We start from the raw sequence: 11161 nt of genomic DNA, 5'->3' as shown, positions 1-11161 counted from the left end.
CATAGGCTGGGCACATAACCAGTATTTACCGACATCTTAAAGATGTCGGTTAGTGTGTCACTGAGTACATCACCAAATTCCTTTAAAACCCTCGGAAATATCCCGTCAGGACCTGGCGACTTATTCTTCTTAAGCTTAAGCTTATGCCATTCTGACGTCACGGATATGGGCGGAGTTTACCTATACCACTCTTTGACGTCACGGGTATGGGCGGAGTTTACCTATACCACTCTTTGACGTCACGGGTATGGGCGGAGTTTACCTATACCACTCTTTGACGTCACGGGTATGGGCGGAGTTTACCTATACCACTCTTTGACGTCACGGGTATGGGCGGAGTTTACCTATACCACTCTTTGACGTCACGGGTATGGGCGGAGTTTACCTATACCACTCTTTGACGTCACGGGTATGGGCGGAGTTTACCTATACCACTCTTTGACGTCACGGGTATGGGCGGAGTTTACCTATACCACTCTTTGACGTCACGGGTATGGGCGGAGTTTACCTTTACCATTCTTTGACGTCACGGGTATGGGCGTAGTTTACCTATACCACTCTTTGACGTCACGGGTATGGGCGGAGTTTACCTATAGCACTCTTTGACGTAACGGGTATGGGCGGAGTTTACCTATAGCACTCTTTGACGTAACGGGTATGGGCGGAGTTTACCTATACCACTCTTTGACGTAACGGGTATGGGCGGAGTTTACCTATAGCACTCTTTGACGTCACGGGTATGGGCGGAGTTTACCTATAGCACTCTTTGACGTCACGGGTATGGGCGGAGTTTACCTATACCACTCTTTGACGTCACGGGTATGGGCGGAGTTTACCTATAGCACTCTTTGACGTAACGGGTATGGGCGGAGTTAGGTACCTTACCTGCGCAAGGGAGGGGGGATGATTTTACCTGTCGGTAGAGTGTATTTACCTACTAAAGGTTTCAGGGGCCGTGTTCTCCTGTTTTTCGCATATAAAACTTTAACAAAGCGTCGGACAAGGATGTTATTTAGGCAATGGATGTTGGAGATCCAGACCTAATGAGCAAAAATATGATTTGGTGTCACATGTGGATAATGAAGCACTTATAAGACTACCTTTAGGGTAAACTTGGTTAAAAGCTAAAGGCACTGTGAGCGAGGCTAGCCCCGCCAACGACAAAGGTGTTGTTGGGTAGTTGGGTAGTCTGATATCCTATTCGGCCTTTGACAATAAATGAAATGATGGGCGGACGCACCTGAGCATACTGAAAAAGGGAAATAAAAAATAAGGAGAAAGAGGAGGATAACACAATCAGACACCCCCCATACATACACACACACACACGCACTCACTCCCAAACACTCACTCAGTCAGAGAGAGAGAGAGAGAGAGAATCGATGCTTATTTATTATCTTATTACCCTAATCTTTAACATACCGCAGTTATATTATTGTTATTATGTTTCTTAATATTACTGTTATTATTATTATTATTATTATTATTATTATTATTATTATTATTATTATTATTATTATTATTATTATTATTACTATTATTGTTATTATTATTACTATTATTGTTATTATTATTACTATTATTATTATTATTACTATTATTGTTATTATTATTACTATTATTGTTATTATTATTACTATTATTGTTATTATTATTACTATTATTATTACTATTATTGTTATTATTATTACTATTATTGTTATTATTATTATTGTTATTATTATTATTGTTATTATTATTCTGGGTGCCTTTCCTCTCTCTCCACGCCTTGGACTCCCGTTACTGCCGTGAATCTGACGCCCCTTCTCCTCCTACGCTTCCCTCGTCTACCACGTCTACACTACTTCAAGGACGAAGGTGTGCTGACTCCTCTTTGCCACTGAAGAGGACGGGACGCCCAGAAGAGGAAGAAGCCGTGCGAAGGATCATTGCCTACTCCGGCGTGCTGAAGCCTTCGTGTAGGAGACTTCAGAGTTGTCTTGTTTTGGGGTTTCTACTTTAAAGTAAACTGGTGTCTAAACATTTATCTTGTTTGTTATCCCCTTCCGATTACAGCACAAACTCTGGAGACTTGACAGATATTATTACCACAAACTTCACGGCCACTACCATACTTTTCCTCTTTCCTTCGACGAATCATGGCGAAGCAAACTGGCACAAGAGAGAAGTGGTCAACTAACAGCCAACAACGACGGGGGTAATGATGATGAATGTGAAAGAAGTGGAGGGGAGAAAAGGAAGGAGAGGAGTAAAGGAGATAGTGGGAGGAAAAGGATAAGTGGAGAGAAGAAAGAAAGGAAGGAGAGGAGGAGTAAAGGAAATATTGGGAGGAGAAAGATTGGTGGAAAGAAGTGGAGGGAAGGAGGGAAGAAAGAGGAAGGGTAGACGGAAAGGAGATAAAAAAAGAAGCAAAAGACGTTGAAAGGAGCTAGAGAGGTAGAAATGAAGGATAGATATGATAACGTTTGGGTGTATTAATGAACGTGTGTGCTCGCAAGTTCATGGGGAGTAATTTGCGATTCTCTTCTCTTCTCTCTACTGAATGAAGTGAATATTTACCTCTTCCTCTCCTTTCATTCCCCTTTCCCCTTCTCTTTACCCTACCCTCATTTTACCTTTTCTTTCCTCTTACCTTTCCCTCCTTCTTCCTCCCCTGTTCTTTCCCATTTCTCCCCTTACCTTTCCTTCCTTCCTCATCATCCCCCCCTCTTTATCCCACCACCCCCACCCCCTCCCACACCACCACCACCTTTTCGTGTCCAATTACCCTCAGGACGAGCTGCTTCTCCCCGCGCCACCCGAGTCCGCGCGCCGTGTTGATTTCCCCAAGTGGTGCTCAGCCTGCTAACTGGCTCCCTGCGAGACCCTGTGTATGGCGCCAGTGTCTTCTTCCGCTCCGGGCTCTAGCTGACGCTTTGGCTGATCTGCACTTGCTCTCCTACCCCTGTGTTGTTGACTATCCCTCCGTCTTTCTTTCGTTTCATTCCTTCCCTTTTCGTCTCTAGGATTTTGTTGATGCCTTGGACTGTTTTTCTCCCTCCTGTCCCTGTTTTATTTGCTTTCCTTCCTTTCTTTCTCCTTTCATTCCTGTCTTCCTTGCTTTTCTTCCTTCCTCTTTTTTTCTTCCTTTCCTAATTCTGGTCTAGGTTCCTGCTGTCACCTTGTCTCCTGCTTTCCTATTCCTGTTTTATTTGCTTAACGCTTTCTTTCAACTTCCATCCATATCCTCCTTGCTTTCCTCCCTTCCTTTTTTTTCTTCCTTTCCTTATTCTGGTCTAGGTTCCTGCTGTCACCTTGTCTCCTCCTGCTTTCCTATCCCTGTTTTATTTGCTTTCCTTCCTTTCTTTCTCCTTCCATCCATATTCTCCTTGCTTTCCTTCCTTTTTTTTCTTTCCTTATTCTGGTCTAGGTTCCTGCTGTCACCTTGTCTCCTCCTCCTCTCCTATCCCTGTTTATCCTTGCTTTCCTTCCCTCTTTCCCTTTCTTTTCTTAATCTGTTCTAGAACTTTAATCTCGCCTTGCCTGACCTTTCCTTCCCCTTTTATCACTCTTTGCAATTATCTCTTCTTGCTTATTCATTCATTCATTCATTCATTCCTTTCATTTCTCCGTTCCTTCCTTCCTGTATTGCTAGATTTCCTTCCTCCCCGCCTTTCTTCCTTCATTCATTACATCCTTCCTTCCATTTTCGCCTCTAGGATTTTGCTGTCGCCTTGGTTAATCATCTCTTGCCCCGTTTTGCTTGCTTTCCTTCCTTCCTTTCTGCTCCCTCCCTTTCCTTCATTCTCTTTCCTTCTCATCTTTCTCTCCTGTCTTGCTTTCTTCCCTTCCTTATCTCCTCTTCCTTCCTTCCTCTTTCCTTCCTTCCATTCTTTCCTAGCTCATCTTCATTGGTTCCTTTTCTATCCTTTCCTTTATATATACACCTCTCCCCTTCCTTTCTCATTCTATATTACTAAGGTCTTGATTCCCTCTTCCCTTTCTCCTTACGCCCGTCCTTACTGCATTAAATTTTGTCCCCATCTTTCCACCATTCTTGTCTATCAATAACCTTTTCTTCCTCCCTGCTCTTGTATTCCTTTCCTATTCTGCTCCAGGCTCCTGCTGAGGTCTTTGCTTTGGCCTATCTCCTCTTCCTCTCCCACACCTGCTCTCCTTCCTTCCTTCCTCCCTTGCCTTCCTTGTTTTCTGTTACTGTCTTCCTCTGTTATTTCCATCTTTTACTTCCTACCCAACTTTCATTTAAGGTCTTTTATTCTTCCCTCCTTCAATATCACTTTATCGGTTTCTCTATATTCGCCCTTTGCCTTGTTCTTCCATCCCTCCCTTTTCTTTCTGTGTCAGTAGCCAAACTTAGTAACTGGCACAAAACACATTTTATAGGTTAGAATAAAATCCCTGAAGTACAGTTAAAATTCATTGATCATACACCACTTTCTAGTTAGAGTATGCGTAGTGAAGTATTTAAGGCATGCTTCCTATATGAATCTATACATATTCCTAAAAAGTATGCAATATAAAACGCCTGAATTAGCTTTCCTAAAACTAGCTTTCTTAAAACATTAATAACCTTCGTTTGTAAAAAGTCTCCTCGGCGCCGGATAAACGTCCAGCGGCCGGCGTCCCGTCCCACAAAGCTCTCCGTTCACTCGTAGTAGTATCTCAGGAGCCAGTCACGAGCCTGGCCGACTTGGATGTAGGTGGAAATTTCACTCGCGTCCCCGGTGCCGAGGCCAACCACCGACCACCCGCCGTCGACCATCTGCACCAATGGGCTGCCGCACATCATGGGCCCGGGGGGGGCGCAGAGCCTGAAGTTTCTGACACCACGCTCGTACAAGCTGCATTGCCAACGGGGATACACCGTGACTATGTGCTCCAGCGGCACACCGGCCTCGTCATGCCAAGTCATTGCTCGAGCAACAAGACCTGCATGGTAGGCACCAGCGCACGCCGAAGCGCCTACCGTGGCGTTGATATCGCCAGTCAGCGTAAGCAAGACGGGCGAGTGAGCGTAGCCTTGCCTCGACTGCATTTCAATACGCTCCACCTCGAACACTTGGTCACACACCTGGACGGGGAAACTGTAGTGGCCAAACCACCTCAGGTAGGGGATGATGCAGGACGCCAAGGTCAGCACGTGGCGGGAAGAAATGGCAGCTCCGGCGCCGGTGTCCCCCACCCGTGCGAGCCACTGACAGGAGGAGCCCGGCGAGGCGGACCTGAAACATGAAAATAGACTAATGCAAAAAGCCACCAACATCGTAGGTCTGTAATTGAGCATGATTATCACAACACTTAAGGCTGTACAACATAAGTTTCCATATACTACAGCCAGTCTGACGCGATCGTTCACCTAAAGTCGCAACATTAGGACACCGTGCTAGATTATTGCCGCCGTACACTGCAATGCCTGCCCTCCAAGGCAAGGTCCGAATGTGGAATTAAAATATCTCAAGCATCCATCCATCCATTCAGTTAGAAATATATAGAAGCCATGGGGCACCACTCACCCATGTGAAGTCCCAGACTCCGTGGTATGCCGGTGCCCACGCGGCGGAGCTTCAGGCAGCTCGAACCTAATGTCTTCCACGTCACGCGGCAGGCCGGACAGAACGGAGGTGTTATAGGTATGGCTGCCCAAAATGACCTTGAGGCCACAGATCTCCGGCACCACCTCTGCTAAGTACTGCCGGGAGAGCCAGGACCATGTCGCCTGGACGCAGGGGCAGACACTCAGGGCCAGACAGGCTGCGAACACGAAACTTGCTCTCCTGCAAAGATTAAAATCATCGTTACTCTGCGTTCTTTTACACTCACTCAACAACAGGCTCATGCCTTCACTAAAAACTCGCTCCAGCAAGCATGCAAGAACTCCCCGAACCACTGAAGCTAAAAAACTCTGTGCTTTAACTGACGATTACACTTAACGGTGCTGCCCAGACGGGTTTAAAAGACTAAGAAACCTGGTAAGAAAATTAAACATCCTTCCCCACATCAATTCCGCCAGAGATCAATTACAGATTATCAACAAATACCACCCTACATGACCACACCCAGCACAATACTCACGTCATCACTACATGACCACACCCAGCACAATACTCACGTCATCACTGAGAGACGTCAATCACAGCCTAAAAACACTGAAGATAACACCAATAGCTGGGAACCTGGCGAAAAGAACACCCGTAGAATACTGAACCAACCTAGCCGTCCCTTCTAGTCTTCACCTCGCCCACCTGACCAAGTTGCCATTTACTAGTTTTCATTAATACCTCCCCCTCCTTGCCCCCTACCTCTCCAACTCACCTTCCCCTTCTAACCCCCATCACCCTTATCTTCCCCCTCAGCCCTCCCCAGTCTTTTCCTCTCTCCCTTCCCCTTCCTTTCCGCCCCCCCCCCCCCCCCATTCCCTGCTTTCCCTTTCATTCTATCCTTGTTCCCTTCTTCTTGTTCTCTTACGCCCGCCATTTCTGCCCATTATTCCGCCATTTGTGTATCTATGACCTTTCCTTCCCCCTTCTCTTGTATTACTTCCCTATTCTGCTTCAGGCTCCTGACTTTGCTTACGCCTACCTCCCTCTCGCCTATCTCCCCCTTCCTCTCCAGCTCCTACTTTTATTCCTTCCTCCCTTGCTTTGCTTTGATTTTCTTATTAGTGTCTTACTCCTATCTCTACCTCTCTCCACCCATGCTTCAGTTACGGTCTTTTATTCTTCCCTCTTTCAATAACCCTTTATCCGTTTCTCTATTCTCTGTATTCGCCCTTTGTCTTATTCTTCCATCCCTTCCTTTTCTCTCCGTGTCAGTAGCCATGCAGACTTAGTAACTGGCACAAAAACTTTTCTTCTTAGGTTAGAATAAAATCCCGGAAATACAATTAAAATTTACTGATCATACACCACTGTTAAAATCGTGCTAGTGACGTATTTAAAGCATGCCTCCTATATGAATCTATACATTCCTAAAAAGTAAGCAGTAAAAAACGCCTGAATTTATTATTCATATAAGATCTTTGTTTAAAACAGTTTTTAAGTCTTCTTAAAAACAGCTTTCTTGAAACGCTAATATCGTCAAGTCTCCTCGGCGCCGGATAAACGTCCAGCGGCCGGCGTCCCGTCACATCTCTCCGTTCACTCGTAGTAGTAATGCAACAGCCAGTCACGAACCTGGCCGACTTGGACGTAGGTGGCAATCTCACTCGCGTTCCCGGTGCCGAGGCCAACCACCGACCACCTGCCGTCGACCACTTGCGCCAGGGGGCTGCCGCACATCATTGGCCCGGGGGAGCCGCAGAGCAGCAAGTCTTCCTTGAAACCCTGCTCGTACAACTTGCAGTGCCAACGGGGATACACCGAGACGGTGTGCTCCTGTGGCACTCCGTCCGCGTCAGTCCAAGTCATTGCTCGAGCAACATGACCTGCACGGTAGGCACCAGCGCACGCCGAAGAGCCGGGTACCATGGTCTTAACATCACTCTTCAGCTTTAGCAAGGCGATTGCGTAACCAGTCTCCTTCATAAACTCTACACGAATACGCTCCACCTCGAAAACTTGGTCAGCCACCTGGACGGGGAATCTGTAGTAGCTGCCAAAAAATCTCTGGTAGGGAAGGATGCAGGACGCCAAGGTGATAACGTGGCGGGAAGAAATGGCAGCTCCGGCGCCGGTGTCCCCCACTCGCACGAGCCACTGACCGGCGGGGCCCGGCGAGGCGGATCTAAACAAAGAATGCACAAAAGTCATTAGAATTAAAGATCTGTAACTGAGCATAATTATCACAAGTCTGCACAATATTTGCTTCCATATACTGCAGCCAATCTGACGCGATATTTCACCCAAATCAGTTCCAGCATTACGTACAGCGCTAGACCATTGCCGCTGTACACTTTATCCGCCTGCCCTCAGAATGTGGAATTGAAGTCCCTTGAGCATCCATCCATTTAGTTCGAAAAATATAGAAACCATTGAGCACCACTCACCCATGTGAAGTATGAAGGTGTCCACGCGGCGGTGCTTCAGGCAGCTCGAACCTAATATCTTCTACGTCACGCGGCAGCTCTATTAGAACGGAGGAGTCTTTGGTATAGTTGCCCAAAATGACCTTGAGGCCACAGATCTCCGGCACAACCTCCGCCAAGTACCGCCGGGGGAGCCAGGACCATTGCGCCTGGACGCAGGGGCAGCCAGTCAGGGCCAGGCAGGCCGCGGACAAAACTGCGAACACGAAACTTGCTCTCCTGCAAAGATTAAAATCATCGTTATTCTGCGTACTTTTACATTCTCACTCAACAACATGACCATACCATCACTAAAACTCACTCCTGCAAGGATGAAACACTAGGTCTAGTTCAAACTCTCCGAACCACTGAAGCCGTCACTAAAACTCACTCTTGCAAGGATGAAACACTAGGTCTAGTAAAAACTCCCCGAACCACTGAAGCCGTCACTAAAACTCACTCTTGCAAGGATGAAACACTAGTCTTGTTCAAACTCCCCGAACCACTGAAGCTGTCACTAAAACTCACTCTTGCAAGGATGAAACACTAGTCTTGTTCAAACTCCCGAACCACTGAAGCTGTCACTAAAACTCACTCTTGCAAGGATGAAACACTAGTCTTGTTCAAACTCCCCGAACCACTGAAGCTGTCACTAAAACTCACTCTTGCAAGGATGAAACACTAGTCTTGTTCAAACTCCCCGAACCACTGAAGCTGTCACTAAAACTCACTCTTGCAAGGATGAAACACTAGTCTTGTTCAAACTCCCCGAACCACTGAAGCTGTCACTAAAACTCACTCTTGCAAGGATGAAACACTAGGCCTAGTTCAAACTCCCCGAACCGTTGAAGCTGTCACTAAAACTCATTCTTGCAAGGATGAAACACTAGGCCTAGTTCAAACTCCCCGAACCGTTGAAGCTGTCACTAAAACTCATTCTTGCAAGGATGAAACACTAGGTCTAGTTCAAACTCCCCGAACCACTGAAGCTGTCACTAAAACTCACTCTTGCAAGGATAAAACACTAGGTCTAATTTAAACTCCCCGAACCACTGAAGCTGTCACTAAAACTCACTCTTGCAAGGATAAAACACTAGGTCTAATTTAAACTCCCCGAACCACTGAAGCTGTCACTAAAACTCATTCTTGCAAGGATGAAACACTAGGTCTAGTTCAAACTCCCCGAACCACTGAAGCGGTCACTAAAACTCACTCTTGCAAGGATAAAACACTAGGTCTAATTTAAACTCCCCGAACCACTGAAGCTGTCACTAAAACTCATTCTTGCAAGGATAAAACACTAGGTCTAATTTAAACTCCCCGAACCACTGAAGCGGTCACTAAAACTCACTCTTGCAAGGATGAAACACTAGGTCTAGTTCAAACTCCCCGAACCACTGAAGTTGACAAAGTCCTGCTTTAACCGACTATTACACCATGGGACGGTGCCAGAAAAGAACATTACGGAGACAGTTCTATCATAGGCATACCACCAGAATCTTATATGCCGCCTTCCAGGAAGTGATCAAAAGGATAAGAAGGTTCTAAAATCTTTCCCACATCAGTGCTGCCAGATATGAATTACAGATTACCAACAAATACCACTACATGATCACACTCAACACAATACTCACGTCATCACTGAGAAACGTCAATCACAGCCTAAAAACACGAAGATGAAGCCAATAGCCGGGAACCTGGCGAAAAGAACACCCGTAGAACACTGACCTAACCTTGCCGTCCCTTCAAGTCTTCACCTCGCCCACCTGACCAAGTTGCCATTTATCATTTATCATTAACCCTTCAAATTCTCCTTCCCCTAGTACCCTCCCCTCCCCTTCCCTCTCCTTTTCCTCCTTTTCCCCTCCCCTTCCCTTTCTTCCCCCTCCCCATACCGTCACCCTCTCCCTTCTCCCCCATAATCAAACCACTCACTAACTGCTTCTAACCCCTTCCGCTCCCTCTCCCCTTTCCCTTTTCCTTTCCCCTACCCCTTCCCTTTCCTCCCTCTTTTTCCCTTCCGCCTACCTTTCCCTTCCCCTCCTTCCCCCTCCTTTCTCCCTCTCCCTCTCCCTCCCCTAATCACACAACTCACTAACTGCCCTATTACGGAATCCTTCAGCCCAGTAGCGAGACCGAGAGACCGAGAGACCGAAAAGTTTATTACCCCATCGAGCAAGGGTCCGACGCAGCTCAGATTCGGCAGCAAACCAACCAGGAACCGAAATTTGCGCGAGGCCGAATCCGTCTGTTAATTATTATATTGCTTGTCTGAGAAGTGTATTTGAGGGTGCATGGAGGAGAGCATCACAGCATCACGGTAATTCCTTATCTCATCTCATCTCATCTCATCTCATCTGTTTCCCCTTCTCCCTCTCCCTCCTTCTCTTTCTTCTTCCTTTCATTATTCTTCCTCTTTACTTTCATCATCATCATCGTCGTTATCGTTCTTTTTTTCCTTCCTCTTACTCACTTTATCCTCTCCATCCCTCTCCTCATTTTCCCTCCCTCTTCTAGTGCTGTTCGTTATTTTTCTTTCTCTTACTTCCTTCTCTTTGCTTTCCCTTTGTCTATATTTTCCTTTCACTTTCTTCTCCCTTCTTTCCTTACTTTTCCTTCCCCTTGCTTATTGTTTTTTTTTACCTTCCCTACTTCCCTTCCCCTTCCTTTCCCTTAATCTTCTCCTATCTCTTTTCTCATTCTTCCTTCTTTCCTTCTTTTCTTTCTTCCTCCCTTCCTTCCCTCTCTTTTTCCCCTTCCTTTCCTTCACTTTCATCCCCTTTCCTTCCTTACCCTTCCCTACATCCCCTTCCCTTTTTCCTCAGTCCTTCACCATTTCACTCTCCCTTCCTTCCTTCACCTCCCTTGCTTCTCCCTTGCTTTACCTCCCTTCCCTTTCCTTTCCCTTCCTTCCCTCTCTTTTCCCCCTTCCTTTCCTTCACTTTCATCCCCTTTCCTTCCTTACCCTTCCCTACATCCCTTCCTTTTCCTCAGTCCTTCACCATTTCACTCCCTTCCTTCCTTCACCTCCTTGCTTCTCCTTGCTTTACCTCCCTTTCCTTTCCTTCCTTCCCTCTCTTTTCCCCCTTCCTTTCCTTCACTTTCATCCCCTTTCCTTCCTTACCCTTCCCTACATCCCTTCCTTTTCCTCAGTCCTTC

At 46.4% G+C, this 11161-nt stretch overlaps 1 protein-coding gene and 1 long non-coding RNA gene across 5 annotated transcripts; one reads left to right on the top strand and one right to left on the bottom strand.

Moving 5' to 3' along the window:
* Positions 1–4404: 4404 nt before the first annotated feature.
* Positions 4405–9758, bottom strand: LOC127001878 (uncharacterized). 3 transcript variants are annotated; one of them, XM_050867061.1, is made up of 4 exons: positions 9637–9758; positions 8134–8242; positions 5514–5677; positions 4405–5222 (listed from the first exon to the last, which is right to left on the bottom strand). In XM_050867061.1, the coding sequence occupies exons 1-4, from the start codon at positions 9639–9641 to the stop codon at positions 4646–4648; spliced, it is 855 nt and encodes a 284-aa protein (XP_050723018.1). In that variant the 5' UTR covers positions 9642–9758; the 3' UTR covers positions 4405–4645. The 3 variants fall into 3 exon arrangements, with proteins under 3 accessions (XP_050723018.1, XP_050723020.1, XP_050723019.1); XM_050867063.1 differs by lacking the exons at positions 8134–8242; positions 9637–9758 and adding an exon at positions 6110–6229 and having other exon boundaries at positions 5514–5774; XM_050867062.1 differs by lacking the exons at positions 4405–5222; positions 5514–5677 and adding an exon at positions 6879–7722 and having other exon boundaries at positions 7985–8242.
* Positions 8253–9621, top strand: LOC127001879 (uncharacterized). 2 transcript variants are annotated; one of them, XR_007755495.1, is made up of 3 exons: positions 8253–8415; positions 8962–9168; positions 9238–9621. It is a non-coding gene; the product is annotated as an uncharacterized LOC127001879 (long non-coding RNA). The 2 variants fall into 2 exon arrangements; XR_007755494.1 differs by having other exon boundaries at positions 8962–9237; positions 9376–9621.
* Positions 9759–11161: the final 1403 nt, after the last annotated feature.

Source organism: Eriocheir sinensis, chromosome 22 (assembly GCF_024679095.1).
Source record: "Eriocheir sinensis breed Jianghai 21 chromosome 22, ASM2467909v1, whole genome shotgun sequence".
In the NCBI taxonomy this organism is placed as follows: Eukaryota; Metazoa; Arthropoda; class Malacostraca; order Decapoda; family Varunidae; genus Eriocheir; species Eriocheir sinensis.
This window is presented reverse-complemented; position numbering and strand designations above follow the sequence as displayed.